Source organism: Zootoca vivipara, chromosome 2 (assembly GCF_965207765.1).
Source record: "Zootoca vivipara chromosome 2, rZooViv2.hap1.1, whole genome shotgun sequence".
Lineage (NCBI taxonomy): Eukaryota > Metazoa > Chordata > Lepidosauria > Squamata > Lacertidae > Zootoca > Zootoca vivipara.
Window position 1 is genome coordinate 116,205,782 of NC_142584.1, and position 27,964 is coordinate 116,233,745.

At 47.7% G+C, this 27,964-nt stretch overlaps 2 protein-coding genes across 4 annotated transcripts in view; one reads left to right on the forward strand and one right to left on the reverse strand.

Moving 5' to 3' along the window:
• The window catches only part of LOC118081409 (uncharacterized), a 29,418-nt gene extending 12,585 nt beyond the window's left edge, over nt 1-16,833 (forward strand). Inside the window, exons 6-15 of the mRNA XM_088664364.1 lie at nt 246-371; nt 2,140-2,217; nt 3,477-3,680; nt 5,583-5,721; nt 7,923-7,955; nt 8,211-8,329; nt 8,654-8,780; nt 10,327-10,422; nt 10,992-11,093; nt 13,796-16,833. Coding sequence (XP_088520490.1) covers nt 246-371; nt 2,140-2,217; nt 3,477-3,680; nt 5,583-5,721; nt 7,923-7,955; nt 8,211-8,329; nt 8,654-8,780; nt 10,327-10,422; nt 10,992-11,093; nt 13,796-15,003 — 2,232 coding nt within the window. The 3' untranslated portion in view covers nt 15,004-16,833. The remainder of the gene's footprint in view (nt 1-245; nt 372-2,139; nt 2,218-3,476; nt 3,681-5,582; nt 5,722-7,922; nt 7,956-8,210; nt 8,330-8,653; nt 8,781-10,326; nt 10,423-10,991; nt 11,094-13,795) is intronic.
• A 1,905-nt stretch (nt 16,834-18,738) lies between these two features.
• Nucleotides 18,739-27,775, reverse strand: LOC118081195 (uncharacterized). Of its 3 annotated transcripts, none has more exons than XM_035107501.3 (4): nt 27,551-27,775; nt 25,249-26,231; nt 23,309-23,444; nt 18,739-20,765 (listed from the first exon to the last, which is right to left on the reverse strand). In XM_035107501.3, the coding sequence occupies exons 2-4, from the start codon at nt 26,029-26,031 to the stop codon at nt 19,702-19,704; spliced, it is 1,983 nt and encodes a 660-aa protein (XP_034963392.3). In that variant the 5' UTR covers nt 26,032-26,231; nt 27,551-27,775; the 3' UTR covers nt 18,739-19,701. The 3 variants fall into 3 exon arrangements, with proteins under 3 accessions (XP_034963392.3, XP_088520001.1, XP_060125508.2); XM_088663875.1 differs by lacking the exon at nt 27,551-27,775 and adding an exon at nt 27,326-27,542; XM_060269525.2 differs by lacking the exon at nt 27,551-27,775 and adding an exon at nt 26,956-27,542.
• Between the last annotated feature and the right edge of the window lie 189 nt (nt 27,776-27,964).

The window sequence follows — 27,964 nt, forward strand, 5'->3', positions numbered from 1 at the left end:
AAGGGAGAGGAGATCAAAGCGCTTGGCGGCGCCTCCTCCGCCTCCTCCTCCGCGGAGACAAAAGCGGGGGGCATCCACGGAAGCCGGAGCAGGCGGACCGGGTTGGGGGCAGCTCTTGCTCTCCACTCCCTCCAAATCAGGGGATCTGTTTGTTTGGGGGAGGCCTCAGGTAGATCCCCGTCGTTTCAAGGCTTGCTGCTTCAGGATGGAGAAAATCACCTCTTGCACAGGGCAGCCATTGAACTGCTCAGCCCCTTCCTGAAAACCTTCCCCTTCCTCGTTATTCTGCTCCTCGTCTACCCCATATTTCCTACATCGGCTTTATTCTGCATCATCGGTTGGGGGGGGGGAGCACCCTGGAACCTGCTCAGGTAAGTTTGGGGCAGAGGTGGCGGATTTTCACCTGCGCCCACCTTTCTGGGCATTTTTCCCCTTTGGGGGTCAAAACCCCTGCTCTTTTAATAGAATTGTTAAATTGGAAGGGGGCCCCAAGGGTCATCCAGTCCAATCCCCTGCAATGCAGGAATCTCAACGAAAGCATCCACGGCAGATGTTTTTTGGGGGGAGGGACCCCCCCATAGCTCAGCCTTTCATCTATCGGGGCTTTCTGCCAGTACTCTAGGTGTCTATGGGCAATGAGACTGTGTGTTGGGCCCCCTCTAAGAAACTCCTTCTTTCCCCATACTGTGTAATTTTGCTCAGCGAGAGGCCACTTCTGTGAGATTTTTAAGCGGAGGTTGTATGGCTGGCTGCCTGTCATGTCTGATCCAGTTGAGATTCCTGCATTCAAGGGGGGTTGGACTAGATTACCCTCGGGGGTCTCTTCCAACCCTTTAGTTCTGCGATTCTACGTACAGAGGTCCCAGGTTGAATCCCCAGCATCTCCAGGTAGGACGGCAGGATAGCTCAGTTGGTAGAGTATTAGATTCTTAGGGTCGTGGGTTCGATTCCTGAAGATTCCTGCATTGCAGGGGGTTGGACTAGATGACCCTTGGGGCCCTTCTGACTCGACAATTCTGTGGTTCTATTGCAGAGAAAGCCTCTGTGTTTGAAACCCTGGAAAGCTGCTGCCAGTCAGTGTGCGCAGCACTGGGCTAGTTGTTCCAGTTTAAAGCGGCAGCCCTCGTGAGGATCGGAATCTTACAGTTATATTTAAGGCATATAGCTCACTTGCTTTGCAGGCAGAAGATTCTCAGGTTCAGATTCCATTGTCTCCAGCAAGGTCTGGGAATTCCCCCTGCCTGAAACCCGGGAGAACTAGTCACCCCCTTGTGCTCACCCCTAAAAGGGACACCCTGCGCCTTTAACTGCTACCTGACAGGCAGAAATACAGCAGGGAAAGCCTCCCTCCACTGACTGTGGCATTCACACAGGGCCCCCCCCCCCCAGGTCGTTTCATGGACTATTGACCCTGTGCCACCATCGTTCTGCTGCCACCAACCAGGCCCCCTGGTAAATCACTGAGTCTCAGTCAGGATAAAAGGGTGTCATATAGAGGAGGGAGAAAGGTTGTTTTCTGCTGCTCCAGAGAAGCGGACAGGGAGCAATGGATTCAAACTACAAGAAAGAAGATTCCACCTAAACATTAGGAAGAACTTCCTGACAGTAAGAGCTGTTCGGCAGTGGGATTTGCTACCAAGGAGTCTCCTTCTTTGGAGGTCTTTAAGCAGAGGCTTGACAGGCATATGTCAGGAATGCTTTGATGGTGTTTCCTGCTCGGCAGGGGGTTGGACTGGATGGCCCTTGTAGTCTCTTCCAACTCTATGATTCTAGGATTTAAGTTAAACAAAGAATCAATAGTTTATTTGCGACACCAACAAGCTTTAGGTATTAGATACACTGTTACACGTTATCCTCTCCATCTCAACCCTGCCTTTATCCCACTCCAACTACTCTACCTCACCACCCCCAACTTCCACACAACAACCCTCAGAACCACCAACAACTGCCAACTCTAAACTACCAAACTGCTCCCTTGGGCTGAGTCTTAAAAGCCCATAAGCTCCGCCTCCAGCTTCCTATTGGTCAGCCTGTTAACTCTTTCCCCCCTCCTGCACAGTCTTATTTCCCCAGGAATGGGCAAACGCCACACTGACCTACCTCTGAACTGAGCAGTATTGCTTATTTCCCTCTGAAAAGATGCCGGAGACCCTGGCTTGTCCAAGGAGACCGAGGGAAGATGCTTCTGAGGAGCAAAGGATGACCAAGGAATTGCTGGTAGGCTCATTTGCTGTAGGTATGACGGAATCCATAATGTCGATATGAAATATGCCTATATACAATATTTTGATTGCTTACAGAGGTACATTGCTCTAGCTTTTCACATTATAATAGGGTCGCCATATTTCAAAAAGTGAAAATCCAGACACGAAAACTTTTTTTTGCTGAGCTCCCCCCCCCCCCCGCGCCCAAAGTTGTTGAGCTTTTCTGGCGAAATCTCAAAAAGGGGGGGGGGAAGAGTTTTTGAGCTATTTTAAATCAAAATCGCCAATATCGACACTACCACCACAGGTTGCCATATGTCCAGATTTTCCCAGACATTTCAGCGAGTTCCACCCAGGCTGAATACATCTGGGAAACTCCGAACATATGGCAACCCTAAAATGTAACAACAATTGGGCAAGTTACAGGTAGGTAGCCGTGTTGGTCTGAGTCGAAGCAAAATAAAAAAATTCCTTCAGTAGCACCTTAAAGACCAACTAAGTTTTTATTTTGGTATGAGCTTTCGTGTGCATGCACACTTCTTCAGATACACTCTAGGGCAATCATTAAAATGTTGTAGTATCTCTGTACATGCCATTTTTGAGCATTTAAAGCTCTTTCATTGAAATGTCTAGGCAACAGGTTTGTGGAAATATGGTTTTAAACAAGTCCTATAACCATTCCTCAATAAACTTAGTTTTTGAAAATCTAGATCCATTTCAATTGGGGTTTAGGCCTGGTTTTAGGACAGAAACTGCTATGGTCGCCTCTGTTTAGAGAGAGGGAGAGAGAGAGACGGGAAAATATGTCATTGTTAATTCTCCTCTGTCTCTCAGCTGCTTTCAGCACCATTGATCATGGTGTATCTGAAGAAGTGTGCATGCACACGAAAGCTCACACTTATAACAAAATTAGTTGGTCTCTAAGGTGCTACTGGAAGGATTTTTTTATTTAGTTTTGACTGCGTCAGACCAACACGGCTACCTACCTGTAAATTGATCATGGAATCGTTCAGAAGTTTGACTCTCCTTGTTCAGAAAGGTATAATCATATAGAAGGTCTCCCACCGCCCTGCCCCCAAGGGAAAGAAATGGAGTGGGCTTTGGCTATGTCTGTGTGAGCGTAAGGAGGAGAGAAAATGTGCTTTGATGTGCATAGGAAAGAGAAGCTAGAGGGGGGAGGGGAATCTGCAGCCCAACCCTGTGCGGTTTTACTCAGAAATAAGCTTGTTTTCAAAAAAACAACAACGCTTCACCCTCCTTTTTTAATTGCAGAGGAAGGCAGACGTGGAGAGGGAGAAAATTGTGCAGGAATGGAAGGATCTCTGTTGTTTTCTGGAAGAACAGAAGGAGCAGCTGATCGGGTGGCTGGAAAGCCTTGCAGGGAACATTATCGAGAGAAGAGGGGAGAGTCCGTCTGCGGAGACCCATTTGCCGAGTGAAACTGGGGGAGCACAGGAGCATATTGACTGCCGGCAGGTGAGACTTGGCCAATCCAGTGAGAAGACTGAAATAGAGATAGAAATACTTTATTGTCACTGTACCACTTGTTTACAGTGAGATTAAATGGTAATGGTTGGACAGTGTTCTCGAAGCTACAAACATGAGTTTGACCAAACTGCGGGAGGCAGTGGAAGACAGGAGTGCCTGGCGTGCTCTGGTGCATGGGGTCACAAAGAGTCGGACACGACTAAATGACTAAACAACAACAAGCGGCTTATCATGCTTCTATATCTCCTGCCCGAGGCCAGGAGATTAAAAAAGTGCTGGCCAGGGTGCGAGTCATCCCTGAGAATGTTCCTGGCTCTTCTCAGGCAATGGTTTCCCACAATAACATCTAGCAGACTCAGGGAACAGCCCACGATAGCTGTCTTCACCACCCTCCGTAGGGACTCTCTGTACATGGCTGTCAAACCAGCATACCACACCGTATTGCAGTATGAGAGAACACTTTCTATCGTGGACCGATAGAAGGATCATCAGTTGCTGCCCAACCTTGTTCTTTCACAAGCTGCCTGCTCTGTGAAGAAGGCAGAAAAAAAAGAGTCTGCCAAGGTTGCCAGTTCGATCCCATTAAAGGACAGAGGTCCATTCCTGTCTCGAAGGGGGTTAGATTAGAGCAGGGGTCAGCAAACTTTTTCAGCAGGGGGCCGGTCCACTGTCCCTCAGACCTTGCAGGGGGGGGGCGGACTATATTTTGAAAAAAGATATGAACGAATTCCTATGCCCCACAAATAACCCAGAGATGCATTTTAAATAAAAGGACACATTCTACTCATGTAAAAACATGCTGATTCCTGGACCATCCGTGGGCCGGATTGAGAAGGCAATTGGGCCACATCTGGCCCCCGGGCCTTAGTTTGGGGACCCCTGCTCTAAGGAAATGAAGCCTCTGTTGGGCCTTCCTAACCACCGGGGCTGAATTGACCTTCCAAGTTAGGTCTTCACTAAGATGGACTCCCAGGTATTTAAAGGAAGAGACTCTCTCTGCACATGGGACTGCTTATTGCTCATCCATTCATTGGAGAGTCAGTGTGGCCTAATGGTTAGAGTGTCGGACTCAGACCTGGGTGACCAGGGTTCGAGTCCTCACTCGGCCATGATGAAGCCTTGAGCCTCTCGGCCTAACTTATCTCACAGGGTTGTTGTGGGGGGAAGAAAGTGCAAGTTTTGGAAGTGATGCCATAGATCAGGCATCCCCAAACTGCAGCCCTCCAGATGTTTTGGCCTACAACTCCCATGATCCCTAGCTAACAGGACCAGTGGTCAGGGAAGATGGGAATTGTAGTCCAAAACATCTGGAGGGCCAAAGTTTGGGGATGCCTGCCATAGATGGTAAAAGTACTTCTGGCGTTTGGTACATGGACAACCAGAATCTATTTGACTGGTCGTGCAAGAAGCAAACAACAGTAAGTTTGAGTTCTTGTGAAGCTGAACTCAATGCGTTGTTGTCCTAATCACTTATGGATTGTGAATGGTTGTTGCAATTGTGTAAAGACATGAGAATTCATGTAGAGTGTCCTATACAGGTTTATCAGGACAACAACGCATGTTTGGCTTTGCTAATTTCTGAGAGTTGCAAGCAAAGCAAGAAGCACTTGCAGTTAAAATGACAACGTGCAAGCAAGGGAATGTGTCCGGAGTGGACTCGTAACGGTGCCCTACATGCCAGGAAAAGAAAATCCTGCTAATTTTGTTGTCCAAGGTTGTTCCCAAAGAACAACACTGAACCTATGTACAGAGACTGGGATTGTTTTAGCACTGCCCAGTGAGATATACAGAAAGGGGGAGGTTGTCAGGATTCTGTTTGTCTCACTGGGCAGTGTTAAAACAATCCCCAGTTACCCCAAAGTCCTTCTTATTTTCCTCTCTTCTCTCAAGGCTCCCGGAAGCTCCAGCAGCAGGACAGAGTTTGCGTTTCCAACAAAACAAGGCAACTTCCTCGAAGTGGAGCTGAGGCTTTGCCATTTCTCTGAGAGGAGGAAGACCATCATGGGAGAGGCGTTAAACTGCTTCCGAGGTGAGCAGGGGTCTTCCGGGTTGTTCTTTGGGCAGTGAGGTGCCCATAAAATCTCTAGCAAAGGCCATTTGCATCCTGCACTCCACCTGCTGAAAAGGCGCTGTACTTGCCATGACATTGCTCCAGTATGTGCCACACTTTTAGCTTTTGTTCTAGAAAAAAATGGTGCCATTCCCTTGAGAACATCCCCCCCCCCCCTGGATCTGATTTAAATCAAATCGATTTAAATCACAATTTAAATCACAAGTCAGTAAGGCATGATTTAAATAGTGTGGTTTTTTGTTTTTACAGAAAGACTCATTCTTGCTAGTGTAATCTTAATATTTACAACCAGATGAAGGTTTCGTTTTTGGAATAATAAATTTTCAGAGTAGTTTTTTTTACAGTTGTATCAAAAAATACTGATTTGGTTATACTATTAGAAATACATAGACAGATAATTATGAAATTATTGTGAGGTTTAATCAGTTGAATGTATATATTTGGACGAATTTTCTGCTGTACTTGATTGAAAGGAGAAAAATAATTATTTCCTGAATAACAATTTAAACAATTTATTTAACTAAAACAATAACATTATAGCATATGTATCCATGTTTGTTAATTGATGTGGTTTAAAAAAACAACCACTTTGAGTTTTAGCACACGTGAAAAACTTAAAACAAATCCTTATTTCCTGATGAATAGCCTGTGGACTAGAATGTAACTTAAATAGAAAACTATCTTTAGAAAGATTTTTCCTCCAAAAGCATTTTATTTTAATAAAATAAGGTAAAAAAAGAATGAAAATAAATTAAAAAAAGAATATCCGATATAAATATAAAAAAATTATCCATCCTACCCCCCCAAGAAAGAAAGCACTGGTGATGATGATGGTGGTGATGATGATGATTTAAAAGACTGATATACTTCCCTGCATCAAAAGATCTCAGGGAGGTTCACAATATTAGGGAGGCTTTAAATGTTTAATAGATTATTGTATTTTATTTTTCTGTTGGAACCATTTTGGTTGCCCTCTTCTGGACACGTTCCAGCTTGTCAGTATCCTTCTTGAACTGTGGTGCCCAGAACTGGACACAGTACTCCAGGTGAGGTCTGACCAGAGCAGAATACAGTGGTACTATTACTTCCCTTGATCTAGATGCTATACTCCTATTGATGCAGCCCAGAATTGCATTGGCTTTTTTAGCTGCTGCATCATCACACTGTTGACTCATGTCAAGTTTGTGGTCTACCAAGACTCCTAGATCCTTTTCACATGTACTGCTCTCAAGCCAGGTGTCACCCATCCTGTATTTGTGCCTTTCATTTTTTTTGCCCAAGTGTAGTACTTTACATTTCTCCCTGTTAAAATTCATCTTGTTTGCTTTGGCCCAGTTGTCTAATCTGTTAAGGTCATTTTGAAGTGTGATCCTGTCCTCTGGGGTATTAGCCACCGCTCCCAATTTGGTGTCGTCTGCAAACTTGCTCAGGATGCCCTCAAGCCCATCATCCAAGTCATTGATAAAGATGTTGAATAATTCTGGGCCCAAGACAGAACCCTGTGGCACCCCACTAGTCACTACTCTCCAGGATGAAGAGGAGCCATTGATGAGCACCCTTTGGGTTCGGTCAGTCAGCCAGTTACAAATCCACTGAATCAGATCTCGCTGGGCCCTGGTCTCATGAGACAGAGCGTTCCACCAGGTCGGAGCCAGTGTTGAAAAGGCCCTGGCTCTGGCAGATTTTCTACTACTGGGCTGCCGCTCTTCCCCATATGCAGAGTGGCCTTATACTGGGTCAGATCATCACTCAGAACTGTTAGCCTTGAGGAGTCCTAAACCTTGTGTTTTCTTCATACCAGAGTATGGTCGAGGAAGGTGAAATGTGTGTTGCTCCAAATACACACACACAAAACGAAATAAAAAAAATCCTTCAGTAGCACCTTAAAGACCAACTAAGTTTTTATTTTGGTATGAGCTTTTGTGTGCATGCACACTTCGTCAGATACACATCTGACGTTGAATAAGTCAGATGTATCACACTTCGTCAGATACACATCTGACGAAGTATGCATGCACACGAAAGCTCATACCAAAATAAAAACTTAGTTGGCTTTTAAGGTGCTACTGAAGGAATTTTTTTATTTTGCTTCGACTCAGACCAACACGGCTACCTACCTGTAACACAAAAAACGGTTTCTCTCTTTGCCTTCTTTCCAGAGTCCCTGAAGATGGAGCTCGAAAGTCTGATTGGTACGTCCCTGGCTCTGACGGGACCAAAGGGGGCGGCGGGGGGTTTCGTTTGATAAAGAATAGCCAAAACAGTGTGTGCAGCCCTCTTTCGACTTGTGATCCCCAGCGGCTGCCATTCAGAGGCACATACTGCCTCTGACAATGGAGACAGAGCCCCGAGCTGCTTGTTCGTGGCTTTTCAACCTGCTTATGAGGATGGCGGGGGTGGGAGGGTATGGGGACAGAATGAAATCTGAACAATGCCTTTTCTTGCAGCTCCTCCGTTTCTTCCGGAGTCTCGTCTTAAGGACTCCAGAACATCCCCCCCATCTAGCTCGGGAACATTTCATTGGAAGCAACGTGAAATGCAAACAGATGCGGGATCTGTGGTTCAGGTGAGGGTGTTTTTTAAAAAATTTCTTATGCTACTAGGCAGTGTGAGCAGCTTCGGAGGCAGAATGTAAGGACTCAGCTATACAGCTGCAAATATAACCGCTTTAAGTGTGTTTAAAGTGCAGTATAAAATTGTGACACCAGATGGCCCTGGTGAGCTAATGGCAAATTCCATATAGATTTAAAAACTTTTTTAAAGGAGCATTTTTTCACAGCGGTTTTTATTATTATTATATATATGTACATTCGGCCCAAGTATTCTAAACATCACACACCTACCAGCCTGGTTACCCGAGTCTGATCACAAATGCTGATTTCCTTCCCAGAATCTGCTGAAGTTTAAGGATGTGGCTGTGGATTTTACAGATGGTGAGTGGGACCTTTTGGATGCCCACCAAAGGACCCTCTACAAGGACGTCATGCGAGAGAACTACGAGAATACAACCTCACTGGGTAAGAGGGCAGGTCTGGCTTTTAAACAACCAGCCACAAAGAAACCTTTCTATGTATTTACCAAAATGTCTACACCATAGCTGCCAAGTCTCCCGTATTCCCCAGGAAACCCCTGTTTTTCCAGCCGTTTCCCGCTGGCAGCCCGGATTTAACCCCCCCTCCCCCCGTAAATCCCCCGGATTCTTACCGGCCTGGGGAGGCTCCTTCTGCGTATGTCTGGAGTCTCTAGACATGCGCAGAAGCGATTTCTGGCGCTGCGGCCATTTTGGAAATGGGCAGAGCATGCGTAGAAGCAACTTCCGGTGCTGCTCTGCCCAGTTCCAAAATGGCCGCAGCGTGACTTCCGGCCACAGCGCGACTTCCGATCCCGGATTTTTCAGTCTGGGAGTTGCCACCTATGGTCTATAGTGCTTGACCGCCATAAAATGTCTAAGCGGTTTACAGCAAATATTTAAAAACAGAGGAGAAACATTTTTTGAAGATTTTGAAATTAGTAGTAGGAAGGATAGCCAGGGGCCAGATAAGTCAGGCTGGCAAAGAAGTCAGGGTGTCTCCCCCTCCTGCTGCGACCAGCTTCCCCCCCCCCCCCGGAAGATGTATGAAAGGAGGGGGCAAAGACAGGCACAAGAAGAGATGGAAAGATGGAAAGAAAATAAAGTCCCTACCAGAGAAGAATGGCAGATCAAGTTGATGGATTCAGGGGTCAGCGAAATTTTTCAGCAGGGGGCCGGTCCACTGTCCCTCAAACCTTGTGGGGGGCCGGACTATATTTTGAAGGGGAAAAAATGAACGAATTCCTATGCCCCAGAAATAACCCAGAGATGCATTTTAAATAAAAGCACACATCCTACTCATGTAAAAACACACTGATTCCCGGAACGTCCGCGGGCCGGATTTAGAAGGTGATGGGGCTGGATCCGGCCCCCAGGCCTGAGTTTGCCTACCCATGGATTATGGCGAAATGGCTAAAATGACTGGAAGAATCAGAAATCAGGAAGACCAAAATTTTAATAAGGAATGGGGGAAATTGACCTTGAAAACCATTGTAAACAGTTAAAATCATTAGTAGGATTGGAATATCACTGGTAGTTTAATGGTGAATTTTGGACACCGCGGAGAATTAAAAGATTTGGATAACCATAGAAAGATGCAGGAGGAAATGATTGACAATAGGACCCACAAAGGGGAGGAGGGAAGTCCTGGTGATTCTTTGGAATCCTGTTTCTATGTTGTGTGTTTGGTATGTGAATGTAAAGTTTTAATCTGAAGTTGGTCACTACAACTGCCTCATAGGGGCGAGATCTACAGGGACGAGTTGCCGTGCTCATGTGAACCAACCTTGTTACTTTGCAAGAAAAGTGATTTATTTATTTTTTGCTGACCTGCTCCTGACAGGTGTGGTCTGGGGAGTTTTACGGGACCAAATAGAGAGATCCAGAGGGCCGCATTCACCCCTGCGAGGGTCCACGGTTCCCCACACCTTCTGTAGACTCAGAAATGATCTGTGACTTCCTCCTCTTTCTCCCCTGGCTTCCTTCCTTCCCAGTTCTGGCTATCACCAAGCCTGGCGTGATCTCTCGGTTGGAACAAATGGATGAGCTGCTGGCAATGGATCTCCACAGTGCCAGGGACCGTGTAGGAGGTATGCCATTCAAACGTAATATTTGCTGGGAAGCGAAAGGTGATGATAACGCGGGGTGGGATCCTGGGCAGTGGGAGCGCATAATAATAATAATAATAATAATAATAATAATAATAATAATAATAATAATTTATTATTTATACCCTGCCCATCTGCTGGGTTTCCCCAGCCACTCTGGGCGGCTTCCAACAGAAAAATGAAATAAAATAATCGACTAAACATTAAAAGCCTCCCTAAACAGGGCTGCCTTCAGATGTCTTCTAAAAATCTGGTAGCTGTTTTTCTCTTTGACATCTGATGGGAGGGTGTTCCACAGGGCGGGCGCCACCACCGAGAAGGCCCTCTGCCTGGTTCCCTGCAACTTGGTTTCTCGCAACGAGGGAGCCGCCAGAAGGCCCTCAGTGCTGGACCTCAGTGTCCAGGCAGAACAATGGGGGTGGAGACGCTCCTTCAGCCCCACTGTGTCTCAAACCGTTTTCTTGAGTTGTCGTACAGACCACAGAGCGAGGGGCACATGGGTGTCTTCATCCAATTCCCATTCCCCATTCTTTCCTCTTCCCTGTTCTTAGCCATCACAAACCCCAAGACGTTGGCAAAAGTGGAGCAAGGGAACAACATCTGGGCTGAGCATCGGTGCAGGCTGGAAGGAAACGCTTGCAGCGAGCGAACAGGTGAGGTCCCTTGGAAACCACAAACAAGTTTTTTGTTTTTTTGTCTCCAGAATATGGCTGCTTCTACAAATGGGAGGATCCTTTAAGCCATCATATCTTGGTAGATCTGTCCTCCCCTAATTTGTCATGCTGGCTTTCAATCTCCTTTCCTATAGAAGCCAGACTGGCTCCTTCCTTGTTGCCCTTCTGCCGGCAGGTGAAGTCTCATTTATTCTGACAGGCCTCTGGGAACTGACTGCTTTTGTTTTAAGGAAAAGGCTTTAAAAGTGCTGCTGCGGCTGCTGTTATTGATGATGATGATGATTATGATGATGATGATGATATATTACTTATACCTTACCCATCTGACAGGGTTGCCCCAGCCACTCTGGGAAGCTTCCAAAATAATAAAAACACAGAAAAACTTTAAACATAAAAAACTTCCCAAAACAGGCTGCCTTCTCTGTTTTAATAGATTAGATAGATAGATAGTTTTTAATTCTATCATAGTTTAATTAACAAGGCCAGTGGAAGTGATGATATTCCAGCTGAACTATTAAAAATTTTAAAAGATGATGCTGTTAAGGTGCTACACCCAATATGCCAGCAAGTTTGGAAAACTCAGCAATGGCCAGAGGATTGGAGAAGATCAGTCTACATCCCAATTCCAAAGAAGGGCAGTGCCAAAGAATGCTCCAACTACCGAACAATTGCGCTCATTTCACACGCTAGCAAGGTTATGCTTAAAATTCTACAAGGCAGGCTTAGGCAGTATGTGGACCGAGAACTCCCAGAAGTGCAAGCTGGATTTCGAAAGGGCAGAGGAACCAGAGACCAAATAGCAAACATGCGCTGGATTATGGAGAAAGCTAGAGAGTTCCAGAAAAACGTCTACTTCTGCTTCATTGACTATGCAAAAGCCTTTGACTGTGTCGACCACAGCAAACTATGGCAAGTTCTGAAAGAAATGGGAGTGCCTGATCACCTCATCTGTCTCCTGAGAAATCTCTATGTGGGACAAGAAGCTACAGTTAGAACTGGATATGGAACAACTGATTGGTTCAAAATTGGGAAAGGAGTACGACAAGGTTGTATATTGTCTCCCTGCTTATTTAACTTATATGCAGAATTCATCATCCGAAAGGCTGGACTAGATGAATCCCAAGCAGGAATTAAGATTGCCGGAAGAAATATCAACAACCTCAGATATGCAGATGACACAACCTTGATGGCAGAAAGCGAGGAGGAATTAAAGAACCTTTTAATGAGGGTGAAAGAGGAGAGCGCAAAAGATGGCCTGAAGCTCAACATCAAAAAAACCAAGATCATGGCCACTGGTCCCATCACCTCCTGGCAAATAGAAGAGGAAGAAATGGAAGCAGTGAGAGATTTTACTTTCTTGGGCTCCTTGATCACTGCAGATGGTGACAGCAGTCACGAAATTAAAAGACGCCTGCTTCTTGGGAGAAAAGCAATGACAAACCTAGACAGCATCTTAAAAAGCAGAGACATCACCTTGCCGACAAAGGCCCGTATAGTTAAAGCTATGGTTTTCCCAGTAGTGATGTATGGAAGTGAGAGCTGGACCATAAAGAAGGCTGATCGCCGAAGAATTGATGCTTTTGAATTATGGTGCTGGAGGAGACTCTTGAGAGTCCCATGGACTGCTAGAAGATCAAACCTATCCATTCTGAAGGAAATCAGCCCTGAGTGCTCCCTGGAAGGACAGATCGTGAAGCTGAGGCTCCAATACTTTGGCCACCTCATGAGAAGAGAAGAATCCTTGGAAAAGACCTTGATGTTGGGAAAGATGGAGGGCACTAGGAGAAGAGGATGACAGAGGGCGAGATGGTTGGACAGTGTTCTCGAAGCTACGAACATGAGTTTGACCAAACTGCGGGAGGCAGTGCAAGACAGGAGTGCCTGGCGTGCTATGGTCCATGGGGTCACGAAGAGTCGGACACGACTAAATGACTATACAACAACAGTTTAATTACCTTTTAAAGTAAATCCTGCCAACCTAGCAGTCAGAAAGCACACCAGCGCAAGTAGATAAATAGGTACAGCTGCGGCGGGCAGGTAAACAGCATTTCTGTGCGTTCTGGTTTACATCACAGTGTTCCATTGCACCAGAAGCGGTTTAGTCATACTGGCCACATGACCCAGAAAGCTGTCTGCGGACAAACAACGGCTCCCTCGGCCTGATAGCGAGATGAACACCACAACCTCCTGGTCGCCTTTGACTGGACTTAACTGTCCAGGGGTCCTTTGCCATTTACCATTACTTTTTAAAGATTATCTTTTAAGTTTTTTGTCTTTTATCTGTGTTTGTGTAAGCAGCCATGTGTTCTGGTCTGGGGGGAAAGACAGGATAATAATAACCCTCTCTTTAAGATGTTGTCTCACCTTCCTTCTGTTTTTTGCTCCATCTTGTTGCCGGTGCCTTTGTTGATCTATCAACCTGAGGCAGAGCTCAGTTAGTAGGGCATCAGACTCTTGAACTCAGGGTCAGGGGTTTGATTCCCACATGGGGTGAAAGATTCTTCTCTTCTCTTCTCTTCTCTTCTCTTCTCTTCTCTTCTCTTCTCTTCTCTTCTCTTCTCTTCTCTTCTCTTCTCCTCTCCTCTCCTCTCCTCTCCTCTCCTCTCCTCTCCTCTCCTCTCCTCTCCTCTCTTCTGATGACTACATGTGAATAACGCTGATATATCTTCTCCTTTTCCCAGGAGTTGCTGAGAGAACAAGAGAGAACGAGGGGAGGCGTCTTCATCCAGAAAACTTTGAACTGGCAGGGTCACACGTTGCATTGCTCCAAAGCACTGAGACCAAGTCCAAATCCTGTGAAAAGCAGGAAGCCCCTGAGACTCAACCCACGTCACCAGGCAGCCATCTTAGAGAGCAGCTTCTGGAACCAGTTATTTTTGTGGGGCTGGAGAAGAACCCAGCCAACGTAGGGAGAGGGCAGGAGAGCCAAGAGCTTTGCTCCGCATGTGGGAAGGTCTTCAACAACAGGGCAAGTCTGGTTAGACACCAGAGAATCCACAGCGGGGAGAAGTCACACACTTGCACAGACTGCGGGAAAAGCTTCAACAAGAGGTCCAACCTTATTACTCATCAGAGAATCCACACGGGAGAGAAGCCCTACAGGTGTGTGGAGTGTGGGAAAAGCTTCAGCCTGAGCTCCAGCCTCGTCCGACACCAGAGGATCCACACTGGGGAGAAGCCCTACCAGTGCTCTGTGTGCGAGAGAAGCTTCAACCAGAAGCCCTCCCTGGTGGTGCACGAGAGGACCCACCGCCGCGAGAAGCCCTACAAGTGCTCGGCGTGCGAGAGGAGCTACAGCCACACGACGAGCCTCATCGCTCACGAGAAAATCCACCGGGAGGAGAAGCCGTACTGGTGCGCGGAGTGCGGGAAAAGGTTCAGCTTCAGCTCTCAGCTCATCACCCACCAGAGGATCCACTCGGAAGAGAAGCCCTACAAGTGCTCCGTCTGCGAGAGAGGGTTCAGCCGGCCCTCCAACCTCGTCGTGCACGAGAGGGTCCACACGGGAGAAAAACCCTACAAATGCACGGCCTGCGAAAAGGGCTTCCCCTCCAACTCGAGTCTGGTGAGGCACCAGCTCTCCCACGTGGAAGAGAAGCTGTGTGCGGAATGCGGGAAAAGCTTCAGCCCAACTTCCCGATGCCAGAGGATCCAGGCTGGGGAGGAAATGGCTAAGTGCCCGGGATGTGAGAACCGGTTCGACTTGAGTCCGAGTGGTTTTCCAGGGGTAAAGCTTCCCAAATGGGGAAAACCTGTTGGCAGACGAAACAGCAGTCGGCGTGATGACATTCGTATCGTAGATTCTGCAGAGGTGCAGCTGGAGGACGATGTTTTCAGCCAAAGCTCCCTGCCTCAGCATTATCACATTCACTATGCGGGATGGGAATGAAATTAAGAGGTTTTTTTGTGTGTGCTTGCTGTCTGGAGCTAATGTAGCCCAAAACATCTGCCAGGACGCCAGGTTGATGAAGTTCTGTGATTGCAGGGGAACAAGCAATGTCTCTTTGGTCTTACTGTAAATATATTTAAGTACTACACTTGGGCAAAAAAAATGGAAGGCACAAATACAGGATGGGTGACACCTGGCTTGAGAGCAGTACATGTGAAAAGGATCTAGGAGTCTTGGTAGACCACAAACTTGACATGAGTCAGCAGTGTGATGCAGCAGCTAAAAAAGCCAATGCAATTATGGGCAGCATCAATAGGAGTATAGCATCTAGATCAAGGGAAGTAATAGTACCACTGTATTCTGCTCTGGTCAGACCTCACCTGGAGTACTGTGTCCCGTTCTGGGTACCACAGTTCAAGAAGGATACTGACAAGCTGGAACGTGTCCAGAAGAGGGCAACCAAAATGGTCAAAGGCCTGGAAACGATGCCTTATGAGGAACGGCTTAGGGAGCTGGGTATGTTTAGCCTGGAGAAGAGAAGGTTGAGGGGTGATATGATAGCCATGTTCAAATATATAAAAGGATGTCATATAGAGGAGGAAGAAAGGTTGTTTTCTGCTGCTCCATAGAAGCGGACACGGAGCAATGGATTCAAACTACAAGAAAGAAGATTCCACCTAAACATTAGGAAGAACTTCCTGACAGTAAGAGCTGTTCGGCAGTGGAATTTGCTACCAAGGAGTGTGGTGGAGTCTCCTTCTTTGGAGGTCTTTAAGGAGAGGCTTGACAGGCATATGTCAAGAATGCTTTGATGGCGTTTCCTGCTTGGCAGGGGGTTGGACTGGATGGCCCTTGTGGTCAGAATTCCCAGGGGATTCTGGGAATTGTAGTTCTGTGAGGGGTGCCAATAGCAGGGCCTGCACCTCATTAACGCCCTGCGATGTTGCCGAAATGGCAGGGGTTTGTGTGTTATGTGTACAAAACAAACTACAGACACCCATTAAACAATTCAAAGGCCTTTATTCAAAGAAGATCCAGAAGACACAAAAAAATCATTTGGAAATAAAAGGGAAGCCTCTAAACACAGGGCCACACATCTGTTTGGAACCAGGGGCACATTGGCAAATCGAAGAAACGGCTGAGGGCGCCACGAAAAGGCCCATTTACCATCAGAATGTCCCCCTTCGAGCAAAGCATATTCCCAAAGCAAACGACAAAAAAGCAATAAACACCCCCAGTTAAAAAAAGCCAAAACCCATAAAAACTAACATTGGGAGGAGGAGGTTAGTGCCCTGAGGGACTGCCCGACTGTCCCATGATGCTTGCAGGCCTATGGTTGGGGACCCCCAGATCTAAAACATTACCTTTGTCTTATAAAATAACAGTAACACTGATTAATCGTCCGGCCCTTCACAGACACGCTGTCAATAATCTGCACAACAATCTTGTAAGGTGGGTCTGTATCGTTGGCCCTCTCCTTACAAACATATTGAGTGCGCATGTGTGGACATCACTGGTGACCAATGGCTACTTGCAACAGCAGCTGTGCTCCACCTCCAGGGATGGAAGGAAGTATGCTTCTGAATGCTGGAAACCATGAGAAGGGAGTGTTGCTGTTGCGCTCAGGGGTCCGGCTCGCAGCATTTCCCGTCGGGAATCTGTCTGGCCCCTGTGAGAACAGGATTCTGGACTAGGGGCCTCTGGGCTGATCCAGCAGCCTTCCTATGTTCTTAAAGGCAGAGCAGCGCACGGAAACGCCGTTTACCTTCCCGCCGGAGCGGTACCTATTCACCTACTTGCACTTCGTGCTTCCGAACTGCTAGGTTGGCAGGAGCAGGGACCGAGCAATGGAAGCTCACCCCGTTGCAGGGATTCGAACCGCCGACCTTCTGATCGGCAAGCCCTAGAGGCTCTGTGGTTTAACCCACACCACCACCCGCGTCCCTATGTTCTTACCTGTGTGTAAACAGGAAGGCGTTTGCACTCCTAAGGCTGCAACCGTAACACCCCACCTCACCTGGGAGTTAGCCCCCACTGAGTCCAACAGGCCTTACTTCAATGCACACATAGGATTGAGCTAGGATTTTTCGGATCCAAGCCTTCCTTGGGTGCCCGCCCGCAGGCATGCCCCCTTTTCGACCTTATCATAAGGGCGCATGAAGCTTACACTGAGTCCCAACTCCTGGTGAATCGAGCTCAGCGCTATCTAAACTCACTAGCAGGATTTCAGACAGAGGACAGTCCCAGTTCTAGCTGGAGATGCTGGAGAAGACTTTGTGGAGTCTTGTGTGTGCAAAGCAGATGTTATAATCATTAAGGCAAGGGCTGCAGAAGTATCTGCAGCAGTGGGGAGGGGCTACCTGCGATTGGATCTCCCTCTCCGAGGTGGGAGCTTATTCCCCTTATGAGGAACGGTTGAGGGAGCTGGGTATGCTTAGCCTGCAAAAGCGGAGACTGGAGATATGATAGCCATACTCAAATATCTCAAGAGCTGTCACATGGAACAAGCTTGTTTTCTTCTCCTGCTCTGGAGGGCAGGACTCGAACCCATGGCTTCAAGTTGCAAGAAAGGAGATTCCCACTAAACATCAGGAAAGAACTTCAGCAAGAGCTATCCGACAGTGGAACGGTCTCCCCCGGTCAGTGGTGGACTCTCGTTCCTTGGAGGTTTATAAGCAGAGGTTGGATGGCCATCTGTCATGGACGCTTTAGCTGAGATTCCTGCATTGCAGGGGGTTGGACTAGATGACCCTCTGGGGTCCCTTCCAAGTCTACGATTCTCTGTCTTGGATGTGGGAGATGTGATGCATTCCACAGCCTCTGGGGTGCCCTCCCAGCGATTGGAAGGTTGCAATTAATATGACTGAGTAAGATTTCTCTAATGGGGTAACGGCCCAAGTGTTATAATTATTATTAGGCACCTTTCGCTAACTATTGCAGCAGCAGGCTGATGGCAGGACCCCAGAATTTGAAAGCAGGAGCAGGCATGTCCCGCTCAAGGTTGTGGTACGAAGGGCACAGCGATGAGCCAAAATACGTAGAAACAAGTTTTGAAAACGAGGGCCGTTTCAAGTATATGTCCGACTGCTAGCCAGTGCACGTGCAAAAATGAGACCCATTGGCCCTCTAGATGTTTTGGACTACAATTCCCATCTTCCCCGACCGCTGGTCCTGTTAGCTAGGGATCATGGGAGTTGTAGACCAAAACATCTGGAGGGCCGCAGTTTGGGGATACCTGCTTTAATCCATTTTGGTCTGGTTTAGCACGTTATCTGGTTAAAGGTAAAGATCATGAACATTGACTGTATCTTTGTACACACCTGGTTATCACTAGAGCAAAAATTTGGTGTTTATGTCTCATTTTAAAGTTTAGTTGTTAATTTAAAAAAAAGGTTTCGTTTCTTTCATTTGTTTGATAAATAAAAACAATGTCCTTTATCACTGAGTAGGAGTCTGTATTCAATAAATGTTCACCTTAAAAAAAAACTTTGTGTGCCCACCCTAACAAAATGTGCTGCACATGTTTATGTGTATATCCTTCAATTCACTGTAGTGCATAGCTTAACAACATGAACACGGAGAGCCCGCCTTGTGCATTCATGATAATTTGTGAACCATGTGCAATCGGGGAGGCCTCACACAATACCGCTTTAAAGATTGATTGTGTCTGCAAAGGTCACTGAGGACCACTGCTTCATTTCCCATCAATGCGTATCCTGTAATTTCCTGCTGAAATCCCCTGTTCATACCACAATGTTCTGGTTTATTTTCGTTCTGGTTTCGCTCTGCTGTAGCCCCTCCAGAGAGGAATAACGTGGAAGCATCGGGGAATCATATCAGTGCAAACTCAAGCGGAGCCCATCCACCAGTTATTATACACCGTGAAAAGAAAATTTTACAGTATACTCCCACAACAAAATGCCAGGGTGGTACAGTGGTCCCTCGCAAGACAAAATTAATTCGTTCTGTGAGTCGCTTCGTCTAGCGACAATTTCGTCTTGTGAAGCGCGGGTTGCCACGGCAAAACAAAACAAAACAAAAACCGCCAAAAAAAAGTCTTGCGAAGCGCGGCCATAGAAAACTTCGTCTTGCGAATCATCAAAAACAACGAAAGTTTTTCGTTGCGCGAGGCATTCGTCTTGCGAGGTACTACTGTATTCAACCACGTTCTAAGCGCATAGAAATGAGCAAACCTAAGATAGTTGTGTCCATTAACCTCAGCAGGACAAGCGTAGGCTCTGAGTCCTACTCAGAGTAGAGCCACTAGGGTTAATTAACCGAGTTAATTAATTTCAGTGGGTCTACTCAGAGTAGGAGTTGGCTGACTACAACCCGATGTTCAGAGGGGCCTTAAATCAGCTGGGTTTCTCCAATCCCCTTCTCCTAGCAACACCATCAGCAGTTGTCAGAGTCGAGAAGTAACTGCAGGTTATCTTCTCCAAGGTGAAAGCAGGCAAATCATTCCTTCCCGATAATGATTTCTGGGTGTTTTTTTGCAGAAAACCAGTCCCCTGTAGCATCTGGCCACGGTTTACCATTCTCCAGCACCACTGCAGTTCAACTAATAAATAACCTTGCCGCCATGCAACCAAAGTCAGGAGGGAAACGGCACTCCAGACTGCCGGCAAACCATATTGTTAAGGGGTCAACCGTAGCCACCTTGAGACTCAAGGCAACATGGGACAGAGTCTGGGCTCTTTACAGGGCTTCGCTGGGCGGAGGCTCCTCCCGGAGTCCGAGCGCGTTCAGAGCTTCTCTCGTGTGGATCTTCTGGTGCCGGACGAGGACGGCGCGGTGAGAGAAGCTCTTGCCGCAGGTGGCGCACTGGTGCGGCCTCTCCCCCGTGTGGACCTTCTGGTGCCGGATGAGGACGGCCCGGTCACAGAAGCACTTCCCGCACGTGGCGCACTTGAAGGGCTTCTCGCCCGTGTGGATCCTCTGGTGGACCATGAGGATCTGCCGCTGGCTGAAGCTCTTCCCGCACTCGGAGCACGTGTAGGGCCTCTCCCCGGTGTGGATGCGGTGGTGCTTGACCAGCTGCGAGGATGTGTTAAAGGACTTGTCGCAGTCGGGGCACTTGAAGGGCTTCTCGCCCGTGTGCGAGCCCTCGTGGATCATGAGGCTGGAGCTGCGGCTGAAGGCCTCTCCGCACTGCGAGCACTTGAAGGGCTTCTCCCTCGTGTGGACCTTCTGGTGGTTGAGCAGCTGCGTCTTGCGGCTGAAGCTCTTGCCGCACTCGGGGCAGCTGAAGGGCTTCTCCCCGACGTGGATGCGGTAGTGGCGTGTCAGGTCCGAGCTGACGGTGAAGCTCTTCCCGCACTGCGAGCAGCTGTAGGGCCTCTCGCCCGTGTGCGTCCTCTCGTGCGCCACCAGGGTGGACTTCAAGCTGAAGCACTTCCCGCAGTCCTGGCACATGAACGGCTTCTCGCCCGTGTGCGTCCTCTGGTGTGCAACGAGCATCGTGGTCCGGCTGAAGCTTCTCCCACACATGCCACACACCTTCTCCCCCCGGCTCCTGCGCCTCCTCTTGACGACAACCGCTTGGCCCCGATCCCCGCTCTCTCCTAAACAGGGGGAGAACACGTCTCCTCTGGTTGCAAGGGAGTTTTTCCACCCCTTTTCCGATCCCTCGCTGCCCACAGAGGCTTCTCCCCCTTCTTGGGGCCAGGAGAGACCTCCCCACGAGGCCCCACAGAGTTTGACCAGGTCGGTTTTTTCGATGTGGGGCTTCTTCTCTTTGCCCTTGGTGATCCACGCATCACCTGCCAGGAATACAGAGAAATTATTCATTTAAGCAGTGCTTTTTTCTGGGGGAGACGCAGGGGTACGCATACGCCTAAACATTTTGTGAATCTAAGTTTGGCCTCATTGAAGGGCAGTATTTCAATATGAGTAGGAAAATGAGAGTACCCCTAAACATTTTTTTTAGGGGGAAAAAACACACTGCATTTAAGTGATTTATATGCCGGACCATATTTCAAATAAATCTCTAAGTGGTTTACATCATAGATTAAAAAAAAAGCACCACCCCACAATTTTTTAAAATCCACATTTCAGAGCAGAACAGAACAATTAAATACAAATTAATAGATTAAATTCCCCAGATGTGGAACACCCTAACTAGTGAGGTGAGCCTGCCTCCTTCAATATTAACTTTCAGGAGGAATTTGAACACACTCCTCTTTTCCTAGGCATTGGGTGACTGCAGAATACTGTTCCCGGCAACCTCAAGATCACTGGACAGGAGGAGGTTTTTACAGTAATTGTAATTGACTTTAGAACATTTATTTGTTTCTGGAACAGTTCGATTAAAATATTGCTTGTGTTTCTAAATCATATTACCGTATCTGTTTGCTGCATTGAGCCCTTTGTAGAGGAAGGGTGGAATATTAATTTTAATAATAATAAATATAATAATAATAAATATAATAATAGTAATAATAATAATAATAATAATACAATTCAACACCAGGCATCCCCAAACTGTGGCCCTCCAGATGTTTTGGCCGACAACTCCCATGATCCCTAGCTAACAGGACCAGTGGTCAGGGAAGATGGGAATTGTACTCCAAAACATCTGGAGGGCTGAAGTTTGGGGATGCCTGATCTAAACTAAGACATTCCCTTAAACATACAAGACACCCTCTTAAACATATAGACTAAAACAACTATTGTATATTCCTGCGTATAAGACTACTTTTTAAGCCAGGAAAATCTTCTCAAAAGTTGGGGGTCGTCTTATACGCCGGGTCATTTTTCTTATGCAGCGAGTATATCCCAAACTCTATATTTTAACTGGAAAAGTTGGGAGTCATCTTATATGCCCAATCGTCTTATACGCTGGAATATACGGTACTATATGGGGACCATAATGTTGTTGTTTAGTCGTTGACAGAACTCTATTAGCCTTTGCCCTGCTTCATTTTGAACTCCAAGGCCAAACTTGCCAGTTGTTCCTTTTATCTCTTGATTCCCTACTTTAGCATTCCAATCCCCTGTAATGAGAAGAACATCCTTCTTTGGTGTCATTTCTAGAAGGTGTTGTAAGTCTTCATAGAACTGGTCAATTTCACTTTCTTCAGCACCGGTAGTTGGTGCATAAACTTGGATTACTGTGATGTTAAAAGGTCTGCCTTGGATTCGTATCGAGATCATTCTGTCATTTTTGAGATTGCATCCCATTACAGCTTTTGCCACTCTTTTGTTGACTATGAGGGCCACTCCATTTCTGCTACAGGATTCTTGCCCACAGTAGTAGATATGATAGTCACCCGAACTGAATTCACCCATTCCCTTCCATTTTAGTTCACTGATGCCCAGGATGTCAATATTTATTCTTGCCATCTCATTTTTCACCACATCCAGCTTACCATTATCCATGGTTCTTACATTCCAGGTTCCTATGCAATATTTTTCTTTACAGCATCGGACTTTCCTTTTGCTTCCAGGCATATCCGCAACTGAGCGACCTTTCGGCTTTGGCCCAGCCGCTTCATCAGCTCTGAATCTACTTGTACTTGTCCTCCGCTCTTCCTCAGTAGCATGTTGGACGCCTTCCGACCTGAGGGGCTCATCTTCCAGCGTCATAAATTTTATATGCCTGTTGTCTTTGTCCATAGAGTTTTCTTGGCAGGGATACTGGAGTGGCTTGCCAATTCCTTCTCCAGGTGGATCACGTTTGGTCAAAACATAACTTCTCTAAGTTATTTAAGCCCCTTCGCCACGACAAGGCAGTGATCCATGAAGGGGGGGGACCATAATAACCACTAGCAAATCCAATGGCAGCTGCTGCCCATTGCGGCTGATAGGGCGGAATGCAGGGAGCCAAACAGCAGGTGGCGCCACCCTCCTATGGCTTAGAGGGCCATATTTGGCCCCAAGCCTCAGGTTCCCGTGTATCCGCTACAGTGGTACCTCGGTTTATGAACACAATTGGTTCCGGAAGTCTGTTCATAAACTGAAGTGTTCATAAACTGAAGCGAACTTTCCCATTGAAAGTAATGGAAAGTGGATTAATCCGTTCCAGACGGGTCTGCGGAGTACTCAACCTGAAGCATACTTAACCCGAAGCATGGGTGTAATTGGTTCCGGAAGTCTGTTCGTAAACTGAAGCATTCATAAACCGAAGCGAACTTTCCCATTGAAAGTAATGGAAAGTGGATTAATCCGTTCCAGACGGGTCCGTGGCGTTCGTAAACCGAAAATTCGTAAACCGAGATGTTCATAAACCGAGGTTCCACTGTAATGTGAAGTCACAGGAGACAAAAGCCACCTAAGGAAGATGGGGCCATAAAGAGAAACTCACCGCCCCGTCTAGGTGAGCTGGTATCGACACCACCCTCCTGCTTGGCCGTGGAGCCGAGTGGCGTCTCCTCGGGGACGGGCAGAGGCAGCTCAGCCACAGGAAAGTTCAAACCCACCTCCTGGATCAGCGCCGAACCCTGAAACGAGAGCAGCAAGGATCTCCTTGAGGACAAAGGGATTCCGAGAGGGAGAAAGTGGCGTTCCCCGTTACCCAGCCAGTCCTGCCTGTCGAATGCCCTCCCCAAGGAAGCTTCCCAGTCAGTGTAGTGGTCAAGGGTGGTGAACTAGGATCTGGGAGACCAGGGTTCAAATCCCTGTCCAGCCATGAAGTTTGCTGGGTGATACCAATCAATAACAGTTCCGGGGGAAGCAGGAAAGAGGGAAATGCTCTATGAAAATGAAGCAGTTTTCTGGAATTCTTCCACATTTCCCAGAATCCCTTGAGCCCGAGGCCGCACTAGGTCTATGAGTTTAAAGCATCGTCATCCTGCTTTCAATAAAACATGGCTTCCCCCAAAAGAATCCTGGGAACTGTAGTTTGTTAAGGATGTTGAGCGTTGGCAGGAGATCCCTAACAACTACAAGACCCCCCCCCGAGTTCCCCCTCTCAGCAACTTCAAGAAGTTCCTTTGGGATCCTTTTTGACTACTAATGGTAGTCAATTAATTGACTACCAATTAGTTTCCGGGCCCAATTCAAAGTGCTGGTTTTTGACCTATAAAGCCTTAAAACGGCTCATGACCGCAATACCCCAAGGACTGCCTCTTTCCATATGCACCTACCCAGACCCTGAGATCATCTTATGAGGCCCTCCTTCGTGTGCCTCCTCCTCGAAAGGTCCAGAGGGTGGCAACACGAGAACAGGGCCTTCTCTGCAGTGGCTCCCCATCTGTGGAATGTTCTTCCCAGGGACGTTTGCCTGGTGCCTTCATTACACACCTTTAGGCGCCAGGCAAAAACGTTCCTTTTTAACCAGGCCTTTGCTTGACCTGATTGACATCCTATACCCTTTAAAATGTGGCTCTTTTGGGGTGTGTGTGTGTTATTGGGTTCTTGATTTTATTCTGATTATATATGTTGTGATCTTTTGTGAGCTGCCCTGAGACCTCTGGGTATAGGGCGGTATATAAATTCTAATAATAATAATAATAATAATAATAATAATAATAATAATAATAATACAGTCATACCTCGGTTTAAGTATGCTTTGGTTTAAGTACTCCACGGACCCGCCTGGAACGGATTAATCCACTTTCCATTACTTTCAATTGGAAAGTTCACTTCAGGTTAAGTACGCTTCAGGTTAAGTACGGACTTCCAGAACCAATTACACTCATACTTTGGCTACAGGTAGGTAGCCATGTTGGTCTGATGCAGTCTCTAAGGTGCTACTGGAAGGATTTCTAAAATTTTGTTTTGACTCATACTTCGGGTTAAGTATGCTTCAGGTTGAGTACTCTGCGGACCCACCTGGAACGGATTAATCCATTTTCCATTACTTTCAATGGGAAAGTTCGCTTCAGGTTAAGTACGCTTCAGTTTAAGTACTCCGCGGACCATCTGGAACGGATTAATCCACTTTCCATTACTTTCAGTGGGAAAGTTTGCTTCAGGTTAAGTACGCTTCAGGTTAAGTACAGACTTCCGGAACCAATTGTGTACTTAAACCGAGGTACTACTGTAATAGTAATAATTGCTCAACCAATATGGGAACCGTAGCTCTTGTGAGGGCTACCTACAAACTTCAAGAGCTCCCAGGATCCTTTGGGGGAAGTCATGACTGTGGAAAGATATTGCTTCAAACATGGAGTGCAGATGGGGGCCTTTCGGCCTGGCCCAACTTCAGGGCTCTCATTGTGGCCAACAAACCCAAAGGCCAATGTACGAGGTCTTTGCAACTCTCTCAAAGCATCTTTGAGAAGAGACCCTAAACACTCTCACCTCCTGTTCCGTTTTGGCCGCCTCCCGCTGTCTCAGTAAAAAGCCTTCGGCCAGGGACACCGCCTGGTCACAAGTCTGAGGGCAGCCATCTTTGACCCAGCCCTGAAGCTCCGAGGGCAAGATGGCCAGGAACTGCTCCAGGATCACCAGCTCCAGGATCTGCTCCTTGGAGTGCCTCTCTGGCTTCAGCCACCGGTGGCAGAGGTACCAGAGGCGACTACAGGCCTCGCGGGGGCCCTCGGCCTCCTGGTAATGGAATTCCCGGAAGAGCATCCGCTGCACATCCATGGCGACCGAATCGTCTCCCAGGAGCTCCTCCGTCGCTTCCCAACCATCCTCCATCTTGACGGCGGCCATCTTGGTGGCGTCCCCTGGAGCTTCTCTGCCGAGACCCGGCAGCCTGCCAGACCTCTGACAAGCGCTCGCCACTCCCTCGAAGGTGGCCAGGAAAGTTTTGGGATCGTCCCGAGGCAGAGATGCCAGCAAGGGAGGGTTTCCCCACCCTGAGTGAAGGAATCGTGTTCCTTTCACGTCTTCCGGATGTTTCCATGGCTTCCCACCTGACTCGCCCAAGACCAATTCCGGGGCCTCCGTTTTCAGGAAATCCTGGTTGTTCCCAGCCTTGGCTTCGTGAGACGATCTTCCTGATCTCTCCACTGCTGCTTTGGGATCGTGGCCTGCTCGCCTACTCTCTTCCCGGTGCTCCTTGGCCTGGGTCTCCCGTTGGAGCAGAGATTGGAAGTGGGGATGAATGCTTGGCGTTCTTCCCTTCTCAGCCGCCATTTTGGATCTTCAGCTCAGCATGACGGCCTTGGTGGCAAATGTCTATTTAACGGGAAAAGCCACCCCGAAAGGACTATAATCTGCTCAGGCATGCTCCAGGCCCACAGGAAGCCTGAGGCATTGCTTTGTGCTGGTGGAGAACAGGGATCTCTCGACAAAATGCAGTGTTTCACAAGAAGAGCTGGTGAGGAGGGCTTCCCCTGAGAAAGAGATGGACATTCAAAAAGACAAGGATGTAAGAATATATAGATCAGGCATCCCCAAACTTTGGCCCTCCAGATGTTTTGGACTACAATTCCCATCTTCCCTGACCACTGGTCCTGTTAGCTAGGGATCATGGGAGTTGTAGGCCAAAACATCTGGAGGGCCGCAGTTTGGGGATGCCTAATATAGATGAAGTTTTGAACTTTGCCATCTTGGTTGCTCCAAACAACAACAACTCATCTTCCCTCCCCATCCCTTTTTCCTTTCATGTTGTGTTTTAGATTGTTAGCCGGACGGCGGGGACTGTTCAGCTGGTTTGTTAATTTGATCCACAAGCTGCTCTGGGAAACTTTTGGATGCAGAGCAGGGAAAATGCTTTAAACAAACAAACAATTTAGTGTACTTTCCCAGCTGACACAGCCACAACAATATATTAATGGAATCCTAGAAGAACATAGCCCCGTAAAAGTTACTGTTTATACCCCACTAGAAACTAAAAGGAGTGTAGCCACATAGGATAGAAGCTGTGCTATAACAAGTCACACTATTAGTCTATGTAGCTCAGCGCTGCGTACACGGGCTAGCAGCAGCTCTCTGGGCTTTCAGACAGGAAATTCCTGCATTGCAGGGGGTTGGACTAGATGACCCTCATGTCCCTTCCAGCGCTACAACTCTATGGTTATAATGCCTTAAAGGGAAGCCCGCCTCCCTACAACTCACTTTCTCCCCTCCTGCTGTTTCCAGCAGCTGCTATTCCGAAGTCTGCTGCATTGCAGGGGGTTGGACTAGATGACCCTGGGGTTCATTTCCAACTCAACCCTTCCCGTAAAATTAAAAGCAGGCATCCTAAAAAGCAGGTAGCAGGCAGACAGGGTAATTCAGTGGTTCTCTGCTTGATGCAGGAATACAGGGAGCTGCATTCTTATCAAGTCAGACCAGGAGTCCAGTGATGCTGAGCACAGGTTGGCAGCAGTTCTCCAGGATTACAGACAGACAGGATGCATTCCCGGTGCTACCTAGAGAACGAAGAAATTAATCTGGACTTCCCAGGACCTTTCCGGCTACTATCCTTCTCCTAAACGTCACTGACCCATCCAGAGCATTGACACCGCTTTGCGATCCTCCTTTCAACCAGAGGTGCTGTGCCCCAGATCCTCCTGCAAATTGGTCTCAGACCTGCGGCACTGGCAAGCTGCATCTGCCAAGAAAACCTCCCCTTCTCCTGCACATTCACACACACACGCATGCAAGTCTTGCGCGCCACGAGCTCCTCGCAGCCCCACCAGGCGGGTGCACGGGCGCCTCGCCCCCTTACCACCGCCGGTTCCCCGGAGCCAAGCAGAGAAACAGTAGCAGCAGCAGCAGCAAAAGGGGCCGGTCTCTCTGCAACTCTCTCGCCCACAAAAGAGGGAGGAAGAGGAAAGGACTTTCGGAGCTGGAGAGAGAGCGCGCGCGCAAACCTCCCTCTCCCTTTCCCAGCGATGGCTCCTCTGGCTCCAGTCTGGGAAGAAGAAGCTCGCTCGCCCGTTTAACCCTTCCTTGGACCTTAAAAAAAAAGCCCACCAGCACCCAGCAAATAAATAAATAAATAAAGGAAGAATTGAACAAAGGAGAGACAGACAGAAAGAGGCGGCTGGTTCAGCTGCTGCCATCTGTCTCCAGCCGCTGCTGGTCTTTGGTTTCCCTGGCAGGGCGCCTGGGAGCACGCAGCAACTGGATTGGGGGTTTG